At 32.5% G+C, this 18,354-nt stretch overlaps 1 protein-coding gene, 1 long non-coding RNA gene and 1 pseudogene across 2 annotated transcripts; 1 reads left to right on the forward strand and 2 right to left on the reverse strand.

Moving 5' to 3' along the window:
• Positions 1–2,460: 2,460 nt before the first annotated feature.
• LOC107912554 (pyrophosphate-energized vacuolar membrane proton pump) lies at positions 2,461–8,082 on the forward strand. Its single transcript, XM_016840789.2, has 9 exons — positions 2,461–2,805; positions 2,904–3,205; positions 4,828–5,402; positions 5,506–5,885; positions 5,972–6,058; positions 6,145–6,475; positions 6,920–7,330; positions 7,422–7,481; positions 7,582–8,082. Exons 2-9 carry the CDS (start codon positions 2,941–2,943, stop codon positions 7,786–7,788), a joined length of 2,316 nt encoding a protein of 771 aa, XP_016696278.1. The 5' UTR covers positions 2,461–2,805; positions 2,904–2,940; the 3' UTR covers positions 7,789–8,082.
• Positions 8,083–8,603: 521 nt separating this feature from the next.
• Positions 8,604–11,002, reverse strand: LOC121220081 (probable 2-oxoglutarate-dependent dioxygenase ANS; annotated as a pseudogene).
• Positions 11,003–13,956: 2,954 nt separating this feature from the next.
• LOC121220082 (uncharacterized) lies at positions 13,957–17,111 on the reverse strand. The gene is made up of 2 exons (XR_005917238.1): positions 16,269–17,111; positions 13,957–14,176 (listed from the first exon to the last, which is right to left on the reverse strand). It is a non-coding gene; the product is annotated as an uncharacterized lncRNA (long non-coding RNA).
• Positions 17,112–18,354: the final 1,243 nt, after the last annotated feature.

Genomic DNA, 18,354 nt, shown 5'->3' on the forward strand with positions numbered 1-18,354 from the left:
ATAAAGAACAAAAGTATTTAATACATGAAGGGTTAATCACAGAAAAGTTATGTCGAATCATGACTTCTTGTAACTTAGGTAACAATGATGCATTGCTAGATGCCACTCATTGTTTGTAATATTAGAATCGTTCTAGTATTACTGCTAACAATACAATAACCTACAGGGTCACACCCTATGGTTGAAACGAACGGAATCCAAACATAGTTGATATTGCGTTTAGCTGTCAACATGAATTAAATTGATTATAGAATTAATGTAATTGGACAGTTATATATCGAACGAATTATATGTACAAGTATGTTGTATACATAATAAAAAATATGGTTAAATTAATATATGTTTGATTCGTATAAAATTTAACTAAAAAATAATTTACCTAAATTCTTGTTATAATTATTGTAATTATAATTTAGGATCGAATATTATTATAATTACTGTAATTGTAATTTTTTTGGTCAAACATTTTTATAATTATGACAATTATAATATTTGGTTAATTATTATGATTTGATTCATATAAAAATATTAATGATTCCCAAATTAGGAAATATAGGGTTTTTGACAAAAACCTAATATACTTGAAATAAGGGATGTGTGAGGTCTAGCAACCGTCAAGTAATTTTTCTCTCTAAAAAATTTTTAGAGAGTACTTACCGTTCGTTATCACACTGGGTGGATTATGTAGAGGCCGAAACGTTTTTGTAATGGCTTGGAATCGAAACACAATTGTGTAATCTACTTTTTTTTATTTTTCAGACGATTAAAGGTAATTGTTCGTATCCTTTTCACCCCGATTCGTTCCTTGCACATGGATCCCTGGATGTGATCGTTAGATTTAACTTTTCGCTGTGCCATGGGGTGTACTGGTGATCCAACAATTGATTCAGGTCACATATGATGGTTAAGGATCTTATTGATTCAAATTTATGCACTTTGAAAAGTAATATCCTCCATCGATTTTCAATTATGAAGAGTAAAAATCTATTGAGAAAATCTCTATTGGTTCTCCTTGTGTTCAAGATGAACTTATGTGGCATTTTTTGAAAGATGGAATCTACAATGCTTGATAATGGTATCAGTGACTCATATCTTGACCTCGTTATGTTTTGGCACAGTGACATATTTAGCCCTAATGTTTATCCTTTTTGTCACTTTGGCTTTAATACATTTTTGTCACTTTAGTCCTTAACCTTTCTAATTTAGTCAAATTGTTGCTTGTTGGAAGGAAAAGCTAACTAGACTATTAAAATTTTAAGTACATTAACTTGGTAACTTGCGTGATTGTCCATGTGTACTTCATAAAAATTAAAAATAAAAAATAAAAAATTTAAAATATTTCAAGAAGTTCAAAAAGTTCATACTTTTTTTTTCTTTTATAAAAAAACTATCCATGTCAGTAATGAAGTACATGTTGATTGCCATGTAAGCTACCATGTCAACATCTTTAAAACTATAGGAGTTTAATTAGTTTTTTCATCCGGAAGGCATCAACTTGGATATATTTGAAGGGTTGTGTATCAACATGATAAAAAAAATTAGGTCCAATTTGACAAAAGAGATAAATGTACTTAGAAGCTAAATTCTTTTTTTTTTTAAATTTAAGTGTGTCCAATGTTGGCAATGGCTTTTCTCATAAGGGATGGAAACATCTATGGAATCTCAAAGTGGTTCATAAGATAAAAAAGATTTATTTGGAGATCTTGTCACAATGAGGTTGCTACCAAAGAAAACCTTGTTAAGAGATTGAGGGAAGTGAACCCTAATTGTTTGAGATGTGAGGAGGAAATGGAGTTAGTTGAGTGTGCACTCTTTTTCTGTCCCTTCACCAAGGTAGTCTAGGGAGTTTCGGGTTTTAGGTATTGATTTTGGAGGGAGGATTCTCAAGCTTTGAGGACTGGTGGGTAAGCATTTATGCGCACCTTCTGTTCTTTTTGTTCTTAAAACTTGCTCGCCCTTATGTGTTGGTATATATGGAAATTTGACAGTCACTCCCTTTTTGAGGGCCCTCCTCTAACTTGATAACGGTTTGGCAACAAGTGCTCCAAGACTTCACTTGCTCTTTTTGAGTCATTAACTCATAGTAGGGGCCCTCAATTTTAGGATGCTCAAGGGAAAAAAAGATAAGAAATGGTCTAATGTAATTCTTGAGTCTGATTGCTTTAATGTGATTGCCAAGATATTATTCTTGTTTTTGTTTGTTGTGAATTGTTTTTGGTTATCAAATTATGAAAAGTAGTAAAATATGGTCCACCTATTTACTTGTAAAAGTGAAAACACCCAAAAATCTAAAACAATTGGGAAAAAACAAAAATAAAAAAATTAAGTAACCATTTTTATTTGAAGGATGTTTTCTTAATGACCGGATGGTTAATCCACACCATGAGCTTCAAACACTCTTCTTCCTGTAGTAACTGTGTTTGTTAAAGAAGCAAAAAGTTGCACCGCACCGATCACACTCAACAATACAGAGCAACGAGTAGTTATTGCGGAATAGAATTAAAACAGCAAAAAAAAAAAAAAAGTCGTTCCAACCGATCAAATACCTTGTGATTCTCTCTCTCACGCGACTTTTATGAGTGACATCTCTCTTATAACCAACATTATTCTGTCAAAAAAAAAAGTTCTTTAATTTCAAAACTAGTTATAAACTCTCTTATAACCAACTTTTATGAGTGACATCTCTTATAAAAACTTCATTTTATGAGAATAAAAATATACAAAGTTAAAAAATAGTTAATAAAACGTTAACGAATTTTCTATCTTTAGCCCTTCCATTCTTTCAGGCCAGCGAAGCATTTAAAGGCATTCTCACCACAAACTTTTCCTGTATATAATTATTATAAACTCTCTCTCATTTTCCCCTCCCCTCGCTGACAAACATTTTTTTCTCTCACTTTCAGCTTTGCATTTCGTCTCTTTTGGGGAAGGTGGTTTGATATGGGGGCCTCCTGGATTTTGCCAGATCTCGGAACCGAGATCCTGATCCCGGTTTGTGCCGTGATTGGAATTGCCTTTTCTCTCGTTCAATGGATTCTCGTTTCCCGGGTCAAGCTCTCTCCCGGTCGAGACTCTGGTGCCCCCGGTAACAACGGTGCCGCTGGTAAAAACGGCTACGCTGATTACCTCATTGAAGAAGAAGAAGGTCTCAATGACCACAATGTTGTTGTTAAATGTGCTGAAATCCAAAACGCCATCTCTGAAGGTTGGTACCCTCTTCACTTTTTATTTTTTAAAGCTTTTTTCGATCTGGGATTTCGAAAAAAAAAAAAAAGAGAAACTTTCGGTCTTTCCTTATGTTGTTTTTGTTTTTGGTTTTCACGTTTGAATTACTTAGCCGTAATGGGTACTCGGAAAAAAACGTGTTTTTTTTTTCTCGCTGTCGTGAGACATTTCGATTTTTATGTTGTGAAAGTTTAGATCTTCAGTTTCACATTATATTATGTTATTTATTGATATTGGATTTCTTGGTTTGTCTGTATAAATTTTGGTGATGTGGTTTAACTTAGAAGAATGAGTTTTGGAGCACGAGGTTTTCTGTTTCACCATGCTTTCCTTGTTAAAGTTTTAGTTTTTATTTTTAAAAAACAAAATATTCTTATATTCATTTTATGTATTCAAAAGCCATGAAAAACTACAGCATGTACAAGCTATCTTTTATTTATATATATAAAAAAATGTGTGCTCCAATGAGTGTTTTCTTCAGATCGAAGTGTATGGTGATGGGGTAATTTGGAGTTTGGACCCACGTGTATTTATTAATTATATCTTACAATCAATATATGGTTAAGCTGGTGTGTTGATTTTCTGTTTGCACATTGAGAACATAATTGAGATCTAGGCTTTTTTCTTTCCTTTTTGTCTTTTTGGGTTTAAACTTTAGGTTTTGTAGCAGAAGCCATAATGGCATTGAAAGACTTTTGGACATTTCCTCATAATTGCATGCTTACTATGTGAAAATTTGTTCCAACTGATTAGTCTTCAGATTTGGATTTCAATGGAAAACTGAATGTTCAGGAACTAAATTTATTAATGAAATTCAACCCCTTTCGTTGAACTTGAACTAGATCTGGATATATTTAGAAAGAAAAACTGAAAAAATAGATCTGGAAGTTTTACTTTTTATGTGGCCTGATTTAAATTCCCAGTGGTTTGAACTCTTCAATTTTTAAAAAAAATTATGTGGGGCCTGAATTAAGTTTCTAGTGGCCATAACTCTTCACTTTGTATACTCTGAAAGAGTTACTTAACAAAGATATAGAAATGGATGATTTATTTACTTTGAAATATTTGTTTAGTTTCCTTCCTTTTTTACTGCTGTAACTTTTTTTTTATCTTGCTTGAATTGCTGTCATAGTAAAAGCTGATTTGAGCAAATGATGCACTGTTTCATGATAGATATGCTTAACACTTTGTTTCACTATTTGAAAGTTGACTGCTTTTGAATCTTTTCTATGCTTCCAAGGTTGTAACATACTGAGCTATTTTTCTTGTTTGTTCTGCTTTTTGTGAGATCTAAATGGTAAATATTACTTTTGTTAAAATGCAAATTTAACGATACTTTTTTAATTGCTCTCAACAAAATGAAATTACTTGTCTAATAGAGAGGAACTACTTTTTTCTGTCTGTTATGTCATTGTTTCTATTGCTTTACATGATGATAGTAATAAGAACACTCTGGCTTGTTCTATAGACAATGTTCGTGACAATATGCTTTTCCTACAAAGAATTCAGTTTATATCTTATTGTTTTGTTTGTTGCCTTTTCTGCTGGTAATTTTTTGAAAGACTTCCCAGTTAGCAAATATTTTGATTTATGAGTTTACAGGTGCAACCTCATTTCTTTTCACCGAGTATCAGTATGTTGGCATTTTCATGGTTGCTTTTGCAATCTTGATTTTCCTCTTCCTCGGCTCCGTAGAGGGTTTCAGCATGAAGAGCCAACCTTGCACATATGACCTATCTAGGATGTGCAAGCCTGCCCTTGCCACTGCTGCGTTCAGCACCTTATCATTCTTGCTCGGTGCAGTCACTTCAGTTGTTTCTGGCTTTCTTGGGATGAAAATTGCTACCTATGCAAATGCTAGAACCACCCTTGAGGCAAGAAAGGGAGTTGGAAAGGCATTTATTACTGCATTTAGATCTGGTGCTGTCATGGGCTTTCTTCTTGCTGCAAATGGCCTTTTGGTGCTTTACATTGCCATCAATGTATTCAAGCTCTACTATGGTGATGACTGGGGTGGTCTTTTTGAGGCAATCACTGGTTACGGGCTTGGAGGTTCATCCATGGCTCTTTTCGGCAGAGTTGGTGGAGGAATCTATACTAAAGCTGCTGATGTGGGTGCTGATCTTGTAGGCAAGGTGGAGAGGAACATTCCCGAGGATGACCCTAGAAACCCTGCTGTAAGTAACATGCATCTACGAATATCTGTAATGGTATTTTTTTAATCTGATACTTAATAGTTCCTCCTTTAGGGTTGTCCCTGAGTTACTTCCATGTTTTCAGGTGATTGCTGACAATGTTGGGGACAATGTTGGTGATATTGCTGGAATGGGATCTGATCTTTTTGGGTCCTATGCCGAATCATCTTGTGCCGCCCTAGTTGTTGCTTCCATCTCTTCTTTTGGAATGAATCATGAATTGACTCCAATGTTATATCCTCTCATCATCAGTTCTGTCGGTATCATTGTTTGTTTAATCACCACCTTATTTGCAACTGATTTCTTTGAGATCAAGGCTGTTGATGAAATTGAACCATCATTGAAGAGGCAACTTATAATCTCCACTGTTCTCATGACTATTGGAATTGGAGTTGTTAGTTGGATAGCTCTTCCACCTTCCTTTACCATTTTCAATTTTGGAGACCAGAAACTTGTGAAGAATTGGTAAGCTCTTTGTGCTTCTTTTACTGAGAAATGTTAAAAGTCATATGCTTGCATTAAATGAGAGTAACATTGAATTTCTTCTTCAGGCAACTATTCTTATGTGTTGCTGTTGGTCTTTGGGCTGGCCTAATTATTGGTTTTGTAACTGAGTACTACACTAGCAATGCATACAGGTAACTCATGTGGATGATATTGTTTTTCTCCTTTCGTTATCCTTTGTTATAATTGATTGTAACATTCTCTTTACATTCTCCTGCAGCCCTGTACAAGATGTTGCTGATTCCTGCAGGACTGGAGCTGCAACTAATGTTATTTTTGGTCTTGCATTGGGTTACAAGTCTTGCATTATTCCTATTTTTGCTATTGCTATCAGTATTTTTGTTAGTTTTAGCTTTGCTGCTATGTATGGCATTGCTGTTGCTGCCCTTGGAATGCTGAGTACCATAGCTACTGGATTGGCTATCGATGCTTATGGTCCCATCAGTGATAATGCCGGAGGCATTGCTGAAATGGCTGGCATGAGCCATAGAATACGAGAGAGAACTGATGCTCTTGATGCTGCGGGGAACACCACTGCTGCTATTGGAAAGGTTTGATTTGTTTTCACTTAAGCACATGGCTTACCTTTTTCTAATTTTATTTTATTTATGGCATCTCTATGTTTGTTCTGCATATTCTAAAGCAGATTTTATTGTTTTGGTTGGCATTGAAACAGCTACTTATTTTATTTGTCATAATTTTTTTCATAATGTTATAATTGGAATTTTAAGAGTTATTCAATATCTTTGTTGCTTTTTTGATACATCCTATCTCCTTTAAATTTATTTGCAGCATGAGTAGTTTTTTGCTCTTTGGCTAGCTTTGGTTTTTTCTGTTGTTTGTAACTGTAAGTAGTTTTCTTTCTAACGCCTGAAGTGTTGTTGCAATTTTTGCTTGATGCATGTTTATGTGTTTTCTTGAAAGAATGTAATCTTTCTTGTTCCAGTAGTGGATTAATAGGTGTATTCATTTGAAAATTCTGCATTTCTTTCCAGGGTTTCGCCATTGGTTCAGCAGCCCTGGTGTCCCTTGCCCTCTTTGGTGCTTTTGTGAGCCGTGCTGCAATTTCAACAGTTGATGTATTGACCCCTAAAGTTTTTATTGGTTTGCTTGTCGGGGCAATGCTTCCTTACTGGTTCTCTGCTATGACCATGAAGAGCGTGGGAAGTGCAGCTTTGAAGATGGTTGAGGAAGTGCGCAGACAATTCAACACAATCCCAGGTCTCATGGAGGGCACTTCCAAGCCCGACTATGCTACCTGTGTCAAGATCTCTACTGACGCCTCTATCAAAGAAATGATCCCTCCTGGTGCCCTTGTTATGCTCACACCCCTTATTGTTGGGATCTTTTTTGGTGTCGAAACTCTCTCTGGTGTCCTTGCTGGATCCCTTGTCTCTGGCGTCCAGGTAATGTTAGCAAGTCTTGATATTGTCTACATGAGAGCTTTCCTACAGAGGGTTCATTTTAATGTTTGTTTCTGATCTGGTATGTTTGCAGATTGCTATCTCTGCATCCAACACAGGGGGTGCTTGGGATAACGCTAAGAAGTACATTGAGGTATCTCTGATTTGACTGATATCTTGGGAGCTAATCTTATAATCGATGTTTTAAAGTAATGGTTCTACATTTGTGCTCTGGCTTTTGTTGTGAATTGCAGGCGGGTGCTTCAGACCATGCAAGAGCTCTTGGTCCCAAAGGATCGGATCCACATAAGGCAGCTGTTATTGGTGACACCATTGGAGACCCTCTAAAGGATACATCTGGGCCATCACTGAACATACTCATCAAGCTCATGGCTGTTGAATCACTTGTTTTTGCTCCCTTCTTTGCTACACATGGTGGACTGCTGTTTAAGATATTCTAAGAGAAAACAAACATTGGCTAAAGGCCCATTGATTCCCATCTCTGCCGGGTTCCACATTTCCAATTTTCCTAAGTATATTTAGTCTAGCACCTTTTTTACTCTAGAGACCATCTCCTCTCAAAGGTTTAATCAGGCAATGAAAAATTTCCCTTGTAAAGGGTTTACAAAGACATTGATGATGATGATGATGATGATGATGATGATAATGATAATGGTTAATCCATAGAAAAGAGTTAAAACTGTTTTGTTACTATTGTTACTTTTTGTTATATGAAGAATGTTGATTTTTGCTCTCGTCTAACTCTGTTTTGCTGCTCTAATATTCTTGTCATTAATGGTTTTTGGCACGGTTTTGGGATATAATGAGAATGCATGGATTCTTCATTGCAGGAAAAAAAAATGGTCTTCTTCATTAGTAATTTATTTTGATATAGGCTGTAGCAAAGTTCTTAGAAAGCTCAAGTTTGGCGGAAAGTCTAGTGGACATAGGTTTGCACCCTTGCATTTGAGCTTGATTAAAATCTTTAGCATATTACTGTTGAGAAAGGTGAAGGTCGTAATTTGTGCGGTGGGCCTATTCTAATCGTTGGATAAAATGGTTTCGTGTTGAGTCTTCACCAACGTATCTGAAAAAGAAATAAAGTTCTTGCTAAGAACAGAGACATCATTGATGGGGGCTGACTAAGGTGACTGAAGCTTGGAAGGAGGGATTGCATTAGGCATCACCTGTAGGTTTCAGTTGAGTATTTTGGGGCTGGTTATGGCAGATTTCAAATTAAACATGTTTATATCTTAAACTAAATTAAAGATATTGGTGACATGAAGACTTGATGATGATATCATTTAAATTTTGCTTGAAGGGCTTAACAATTGGTAGTAAGGAGCCATCCATTGCCCTACAAATTATCCTCAATATCAATGTGAAGTTTCTTTATTTCCTTATAATTTTACACACTGGTTTCATCGCTTAATGTTTTGGATGCCGCTTCTGAGAACAAGCCAAAAGAAAATGTAGTATGGGGGAACCTCAAATCAGTGCTGCTTCCATAGGTCTCCTTCCTTGCTGGTAGTATTGAAAGTAGAGACTGACATAATCTCACTTTCTTGTATAATCTGGGATGAGTTTCATTGATGAGCTCTTCCACTGGTTGAATCTCTTGATCAGGATGTGGAATGCAGAAAACAGCTACAGTAATCCTCTCCCTCTCTGAGTTTGTCACCACTCGGTGTACTGGGCTCTTGAATATCCCATTGCTCATTATCTGTGTGCAGTCCATGGAACCACCAATGTAAGTCACATGTTAATTATGACATCTATTCTTGATTTACAGCATCAAACATCTTTTAACCGAAACTTGTAGTTGGTAGATTAGCTTAGTAGATAAATTACTCGGACTGATGTAGCTAAGTTCATTTATTTTTTCCCCAAGTTCTTTCATTTGTTCCAAGGATTTTACATCATGTTATATCTGACTATATGTTGGATACTGAAGAGTTGGAGTAACATAACTAACCAACCAGTCATCTACTTATCCGGACTGGAGAAATTTAAGAGTCGGAGCAACGTATCTAACCACTATACTTACAAATTATGTTTTCTGGATTTGAAGGTGAGCTTTAGATGTGTATGTTCTGACATGAGTATATTCAGTTTTTTCTATATTCAGTTTTTTCTAAGCTTTTCCTATAATTTTCAGGACTCCCTCCGTACCTTGACCCAAATATATGTCAAGACATACATGTCGGATACGAATCATTTAGGGTATTAAAGAGTTGCCAATAATAGATTGCTTATCATTAGATAATTGGGGTCATTACCTCTGCTTGATCTCCAACGTTGATAAGAAGAGCTTGAGGTATAATTGGAACATTAAACCATTGATCATCTTTCAGGACTTGAAGACCTTCCACTTCTTTGTCTGGCAACAGCATGGTGATTACTGATCCATCTGCATGAGGTTTAACCCCAAGAACTTGATCTGGTCTTGGACATATAGGATAGAAGTTAAATCTTGCTTGCATTGTTGCTTGGTCTCCATATTGTTGCAAAAACTGGTTCTCCTCCAAGTTTAGTGACCTTGCCATTGCCTTCAAGAGGACTTCCAGGATCACATGTAGTTTCGTTGAATAATCATTTAAAATTCCCCTGTGACAGAGATATGACAAATATATTTAACTTGTTTGATTGCTAACATTCACTCTTGGTGTTTTGTTCTCTTGTTGTATTGGTAGAAGTTAGTGCATAACTTTGGAAAGCTTCAGATCCCTAGGGCATAAGGGAAAAGAAGGAGAATACCTGAAAGATTCAGGATTTTCAGGCCAAAATTTGAGTGTTTGCTTATCTTCTGGGCGCAGTATAAGATACAATCTATCAGTCCAATCGAGTATTTGATCCTCAGATAAGATCATGTCGTTCCCGTACCCTTCGATGCTGCCGATTTCTCTGGAGTATTTCTTCTTTTCTTCTGACGGAAGAGCAAAGAATTGGCGAGCAACTTCTCGCAGTTTGTCCAGAAATGCACTTGTAATTCCATGATTGATTGCCTGAAACTCGCAAAATAATTCTCAGGTTTGAAGTTTACTAGTTTTACAATCATGAAAATTTTAATGATGAGCTGTTGAATCCTCAAGAAATTTGAGCTACTTTTAAAATTGTATGTTTATTGGACTAAGTTGTCTTGGAGAGCTATATGCAGTGTAGTTAAAATACGGTAAAATCGACCATGTTCTGAAAATCAAGGAATTTGATAGTTAAAACTTTTTGTCCACGGAAATTTGCCAAAAATCAGACCTGAATGCAACCGTAGGAGCTGAGAGCTGATCTAAGTTTGTCAAGTTCATCTCCACTGGTAGATGATGAAGATGCAAGGAGTTGAAGATCTATAGTAGGAACATCCAACACTGGGAAAGAGGCATCAAGTCCAACTCCTTCACGGATGTATCTTTCTGGGACTTGTCTACTGTTGATAGCCGCCAGTTCCTGCACGGTTATGGCTTGTGGTTGAAGCTCGATAGGTTGAGCCATACAGCAAAACTGGGACCCAGGAATATGCCGGTTCTAACCTGTTTTGGTTGCAGTTATATTATATACATTCACAATTTCAAGTTGTTTTGTGGTTGACATCATTCATGACGATCTGTACACTCTGCTTTTAAAATTGTCTTATGCCACTGCAATTATAATATTCAGAAAAAGGGTTTTTGGTCATGTTCATTTGTAGAAATCCCGCACCAATTTGATTTTCTGTTCAACTAAGCTTGGTCTTCCCAAGGATTTGAAGTATGCGCTTTAACGTCAAAGGAGCCAACTATTGGACAAAACCATGAAAAAGAGCGGTTCCATTCTACGCAAAGCCATTTTTTATTGTAAAAAAACTCAGTAGCATTCCCATTTTACAAAACCCTAAAATACTGATTATAATTTACTAATAGATTGTTGATTTTTTTTAAAAAAAATTATATCGAACCTAGAAAATAATAAGAGTTTCAAATGGTTACGTGAGATCTCGTAATTTCAGAATAATATAAAAATTCATTGAATAACTGCATCACCTACGTTGAAGAAGCAATCATGTAAAATGGTTTTTATAATGCGGGGATGATGAAGAAAGGAGCAACAGAGATGGTAGAGATGAAAAAATTGCATATTTTTGACGATAGTAATTTTATATTTTTAATAGTTTATATTTATAATCTTTAAAACATTAAATTAAAATTGTATCGTATTTTAGGGATTAAAGTATAATTTTACTATTATTAATTTAAAAATTTATAAATCATTAAGGGCTCTAAATAAAAATAAAAATTTTTTTTAGAGGGACCAAGTCTCCTATCAGCCCCCGATGAAGATTGATAGTTCTTACATGGCAAATAAACAAAAAAAATGTATTAGACTAATTATAGAGTAATTTTAGTAAAACAATTCACATGGAATTTTTAACAGTAATAATCAATTCGAGCAATTATCTTAATTAAAGTGAATAAATTGACAAAAAAAAATTAGAGTAATCAAAATAAGAATAACTTACAGTATAATTTTTCCTTTATAAAATTCAACCTTCAAATTTTATTTTAATAAATTAAAATTATATCTTAATTTTATTTATTATAATTAAACTTGGTGAATAAATCTAATTTTCAAAGCTATTAAGATTCATTGCTTAACAATCCTCTCATACATCATTCATACAAAAGAAGAAACGGAAGCAAATATGAAGCCAATCATAGTCTTTTTGAATTCCATGTGGTACGCATTAAATTTTATTTATTTATAGAAATTCCCATGTGATATTTATTTAATTAATATAAATTCAATTATATATATTATATAAAAGAAGATCCGGGAGGAATATATGGAAACTTTGAGTTGTTCCAAAATATTTCCTTTTTAGTTATATTTAAAGTGTCTCATTTTTTAAATTAAGTTTCAAATACGATTTTCTTACCATTAATAATAATAATTTTTTTTAACATCATGCATTAAATTATAATTAAATTTTAAAATTAAAATCTTAACACACATCACAAGATAATATAATTGTATGAAACAACCATAAATAATATATTTTTAAAAAATTCTTTTAAATATAAAGATTTTCAATATACTTAAACTGCATAATCGATTTTGAAAGTTTAACCGTTAAAATTGAAAAAATCTCATCAAACTTTAAAATGACATCAACTTATAAAAGAAAAAGTAATTTTCTAAAAAGCTTTCATGTACAATAAAAAAAAAGTTGCTTTTTTTTTTTATCTAGAAATAATTTTTGCTACATCGCAAATTGTGTATTTATACCTCTCTCTCGACAATGGAATATCCTGTTTTGACAATTTCTTTAAAGAAAATGTAAACAAAACGTTAGAAACTACATAAGTATTGAGAACCTGTGATATTTCTAGTATTGAAAACTAGAAACATTTGAATTTTTTGGCATTGAATTAAAAGTTGGCCCAAAACGTAACAAAATGAAGCAAGGAAAAAAAAGAAGGGAGGAAACTCAGGAGGGGCGAAATTAGAAAATTTTTTTAGGGGGGTCGAAATGAAATTTTAAATTTTAATAGTCTATATCTTTATAATTTTTAAGGATTAAATTAAATTTTCATAATTTTAGGAGGCCAAAGTACAATTTTACTTTTATTAATTTAAAATTTTAAAATTTTTTTAAGGGCCAAAACAACAATTTTCTATTTTAGAGGGGGGTCGAGGTCCCTACTAGCCCCTTGAATTCGCCTCTGAAACTCAGGTTTTTTTATTTTTGTTTTCCAACTACCCCATTACACATGAAAAAAAAATGTCTTCGATATATGGGAAACGCTAAGCCGTTATTTGCAACACAAACCCCTCTGTGTTTTAAATTTATTTATAAAAGGATTTTACCTTTTTAATTTTCTCATTTTGTTCTCATAATTTAAAATATTATCTAATTTTAGAAATAGGTTAATATTATTAACTATGTTAGTCCTTGTAGTTTTTATATTACTTAGGAAAAGGAATTTATGTTATTTTGTGGAGCCACAAATCCGGCCGAGACAGTTCGACCCGAATTTCGAATGTCATATTAGCCACCAAAGTGACTCTTTGTTTAAACCACCACATAACATACCAGGCGACCAATCACATCACACAATTAATCATGGAATATTTAATAAAAACCTAATATCATGCTTCCGTTGAGCTACTCTGATCAACTAACAACAAGACTAATTCACAATTTAATATTTAACGGACAATTACCTAAAAAAACTTTGGTTAAACATACATGCATGCAGTAGAGCATTTTTAAAAGGGCTATATTTGTAGGGACTTGAAATACCGTTTTGTTTAAAAACATATAATTAGATTTAAAACGTAATATATAATAATATGTTAGGAAAAACTCCATTTCACAAAGTTTAAATATAAAAGTCTTGTTTTAGAAGATTGATTAAAACCTTACACTCAATTTCATCAAGTTATCATTCAATTAGTTCACATGTAGTTATTAGTTTACGTAATCTATCCAATTTTACATTTATGCATACTAAACATTCAATTGTTTTCTAAAACACACACCTTTAATATCTAAGCCTTACCTCAATGTCCAATGGCTCTTCCACCTGCACTTACGAGCTAGTCAAATAATTAATCAAAGCATTCATCAAGCAATCATAATCTACCATTCAATCATCTATCTAAAGCACTAGTAAAAGTTTCAAATTAAACCAATTAAAGAGTCTATAATGTCCAATTACAACCAGACAATTATAACTAAGTCTAATTTTAAATACCATAATTTGGTCTCACATTGCCTTCCTCATTGAGTTTGGGAACACAACAACATATCCAGGAATAGCCTCGATTTGGGTCACTTGGATGGCTCACTTCCCCACCTCTTCACAAGTTAAATCACTGGTATATTATAAAAGTGTCTGTGAGCTTATTGAAGCTCAGTGAGTTGCTCAAACATACTATAAATAAACACATCAGTTAGTTTAAAGGGTGACATACTATAGCGATCCACATATTATTATAGTTTACACAAAATAGTAACTCACACAATAGAACAATTCTCATAAAATTAGCAATGCACATATAATAAGTTATTCGCATAAAATAGGAAGATCACATAAACTATCAATTCGCATCAAACATCTGTTCATATAAAATAACAGTTCATACACCAAATGACAGCTCATGCAAAATAATAGTTTATATGAAATATCAGTTCATACCGAATAACAATTCATGCAAAATAACAGTTCATACTCTATCATAACTCATATATTTCAAATAATAATAAATTGACATTTTTGTGATTATGAAACATATAGGGGACTCAATCACCACACATTGGACAAACGAATCTCCTTATAACGCCTCACTTTTAGACTCAAAGAGCCCTACGCTGTCTCTAATATAAGTGTAGCACAAACGCTCACACTCTCCAACACTCTCGACTCATAGAGCCCTATGCTGTCTACGTTGACTGGAACTATGTTCGACATTCCCTTATCTCTCCAACGCTATCTTTGGGCACAATGCTCACCGCAATAATGAGGGTGAGTATTCACAATCCTATGGCATGCCAACTATATCTAATGGTTCCATAAGGTCATAATGCCAACATATCTCTTTAACACATTCACAATATTCAGTATAATAGGGCTCGCAAATAAGTAGAGCTCACACATTATAACACAGCTTGCAATTTACAATTCGCAATAAAGCATGGTTTGCAAATAATATAATAACTTTCATGCAACATATAATGCACACATAACACAGTTCGCATATCATTCATGACATAGATTACATAAATCATTGTTCGCATATTTTATTTAGCATAGGGCATACAATAGCTTAGCTTACATACAATACAACTCAAAATATCACAATACACAATTTGGCAAATTAATATCGTTCGCCATATTAATACAAATCACCAAATTAACACAGTTCGCCATAATAATATAATTCGCCAAGTTAACATGGTTCACAATATAACACAGTACACAAATATAATTGACTCGCACTACAATTGAACTCGCACCTAGCATTTCACGATAATATAATTCTGCACTAATCTAAGTTTGCATTACCGTAGAGCTCATAATCCACATACTGATTCGTGCATGCATAGATATACACATTATCAATAAAATTTACATATTAAAAGAGGTCCCATTATATTTTTTTATATTAATTCGCAAACATTACAAAACTCATCCATATATATATTATAAAACAAGACCCATATATATATTATATAACAAAACTCACTCATATATTATAGATAACAAAACCCATGCATATATATAATATATAACAAAACCCATACATATATATTATACATAACAAACCCAAGCATGTATATATATTATATATAATAAAGTCACGCCTATATATTCATAAACGTATATATTATTAAATCCCTAGACGCATATATATAGAGTATATCTAAAAGAACAATAGACACATATATGTTATATATAGCAGGACCCACGCATATATAGTTGTTATGTATATGGCAGGACCCACATACAACAAATATACGTACCTATTTAAAACCCCTCTCTATCACGTCAAAATTACATATATATATATAAAATAAAATCCTAAATGCAACCGTAGACGCTTATATATCTTATATCTATAACAAGACCATAAACATATTTATATTATATATATACCTATTTATGAGTACAATCGCTCATGTAACTGCTCACACCTACTAATATACACACAATTTCACTTATTTGTTACGTTAAATTTCATAGTTTACAATTACAACTTATTTATTTTATTCCTATAATTACATGCCCATTTTAAATTCATGCATTTGACTCGTTAAAATCACACAGCATGCATACTCTACACTCAAACAAAATTATAATAATTTGCACCAAGAGAAATAAAGGTACACATATTAATTAAGAAGGGTTCACATATGTTACTTTAGCCTGCGTACTTGAATTTAAATGCAGTATATCGGACCACTCACCTTAACAACCATTGCTTCAACTACCAAGCTCAAGTAAGCTTTTATTTACCTTTGTCCATGGTTGTGGAGGCTCCCAAATGAATTGACATTTTTCATACACATCAAACACATTACAAAGTCATTACTAACAACAACAAACACCATTAAACCATTCCAAAATTATAGATTAAAGCCTATTAACCTTTATACCGAAAACTTAACTAATTTTGTCGAAATAGGTGTTTAACCACTCAAATCTCACTTCTAAGCTTAGATTTCAACTTCATACATCCTAAATATCATCTAATTACATATCTAAACCATCAAATTCATCCAATTTCACTGATATAATTTTTCAGAAAAATAAAGCTTATGTGATCTTTTAAAAGGGGAAAATTTTCAATTTGCTTAAATTCATTAAGGATTTGTTAAATTAAGATCAATTACCTTTTAATTAGATAAAAATGAGTTAGAAATCACTTTAAAAGCAAAGCCTAGCTAAGAAATACAAGATCCACCATTTTCAAGCCAAAAATCAACTTAAAATCAAGTGATATATTGAGATTTTGATTAAATCGTTTAAATCTCGAATTGAAATAACAACTCACTTAGTTTAATCATAAAAAGTTAGAATCTCACCTCAATTTCGCAAAATCGACGAGCTATGGAGCTAATTCGAGCTAAAACGTGTGAAGATCTCTTGAGGATTTTAAGGATGAAAACATGAGTGTTCTTCAAACTTGAAAAGAGATTTTGTGTTTAGAGATATTGGGAATAAAAACGGATGAACTAATTTCGGGAGAAAAGCTTTGATTTTTTGTTTAGCAAATTTTTGAAGAAGATGAAAAATGGGAGGGAAGGAGACGTGGGGTTGTCAAATAGGCACCAAATTTTTAAAAATTGGACCATTGCCCATTTAATCACCTCCAGTTTCTTTCCTTTTTCAAATAGGTCTTTGCATTTCAATTAAAATAAATTTCAAAATTATTTTCAAATCAAACCTTGTTTTTTAAAATCCATTTTAATCAAATAAATTCTCAGACACCTAATTTTAATTTCCTAACCTAAAATTATTAATTCTAATTATTTTAATATTTTATTTAATTATCTAACCTATTTACGATTTCCTGTTCACTAAACCCCGATTCTACTTACTCAATTCTACTAATCTAATTTTTGGAGTGTGACATATTTAATTTTCATTTTTTGAACAATTAATTTCTATTTTTAAGTTTTAATATCATGTTTTTATGAAATTACATAATTATCTTAATCTTTATGATTTTTAAAAGAAAAATTTTAACATATAAATGAATACAAATGTTTTTTTATAAATATAATTTAATATTAATAAAGTAAGTATTTTTCGCGTACATTATTTTAAAAAACTTATTAAAATATGCTAATGTTTGTTTGAATTATTTTAACATTGTATTATTTAAATTTTGTATTTTATAGTGTTTTAATTTATTTGAGCACTGATTGGTTGAAATTAAATAATTTTCTAATAGATAACTTACTATTAAATTTTGCTTAAAATTTATTAAAATTTATTTATTTTTTAACTAATACATGTTATTAATACAAATAAACCCTTTAATACTATTTAAATATTAGTGTTTTTAGAAATTTTACATGAAAATTAAAGAATGTTATGTTTTCCTACAATACTTTCCTAACTTTTATTGTAAATAGAAGGTTAAAATATGTAATAAGTCATTGTACTTTTTGAAGATTAAGAATTTAGTCAGTTTTCTTTCATGGAATTTAGTCATTCTACTTTTCAGATTTCAAAGTTCAGGTTCAATTGTTAATACTGTTAAGTTTTTTTTATTAAATTTGTTGCTATGACATTTTTTAAATATAAAAAAACTCACTTAGTAGACAAGTAATTAAAAAAATGACTTTGTATTAATTTGAATTTAACAAAAAAATTAACAGTGTTAACAGTTGGATCTAAATTTTGAAATCTGAAAAATAGAAGGACTAAATTCAATGAAATAAAAGTACATGGATTAATTTCTTATTTTTTAAAAGTACAGGGACTTGTAGCACATTTTAACCTAAATAGAACTATGATAATAATTTCCTCTCACATTAAATCATT

Source organism: Gossypium hirsutum, chromosome D08 (genome assembly GCF_007990345.1).
Source record: "Gossypium hirsutum isolate 1008001.06 chromosome D08, Gossypium_hirsutum_v2.1, whole genome shotgun sequence".
Classification (NCBI taxonomy): domain Eukaryota; kingdom Viridiplantae; phylum Streptophyta; class Magnoliopsida; order Malvales; family Malvaceae; genus Gossypium; species Gossypium hirsutum.

What these genes read in the sequence shown, in the direction of transcription:
- LOC107912554 (XM_016840789.2), top strand. Translation starts at nt 2,941, where the DNA reads ATGGGGGCCTCCTGGATTTTGCCAGATCTCGGAACCGAGATCCTGATC. An exon ending in CCAAAACGCCATCTCTGAAG is followed by an intron (nt 3,206 to 4,827) that starts GTTGGTACCCTC and finishes ATGAGTTTACAG; the next exon opens with GTGCAACCTCATTTCTTTTC. An exon ending in CCCTTGTCTCTGGCGTCCAG is followed by an intron (nt 7,331 to 7,421) that starts GTAATGTTAGCA and finishes GTATGTTTGCAG; the next exon opens with ATTGCTATCTCTGCATCCAA.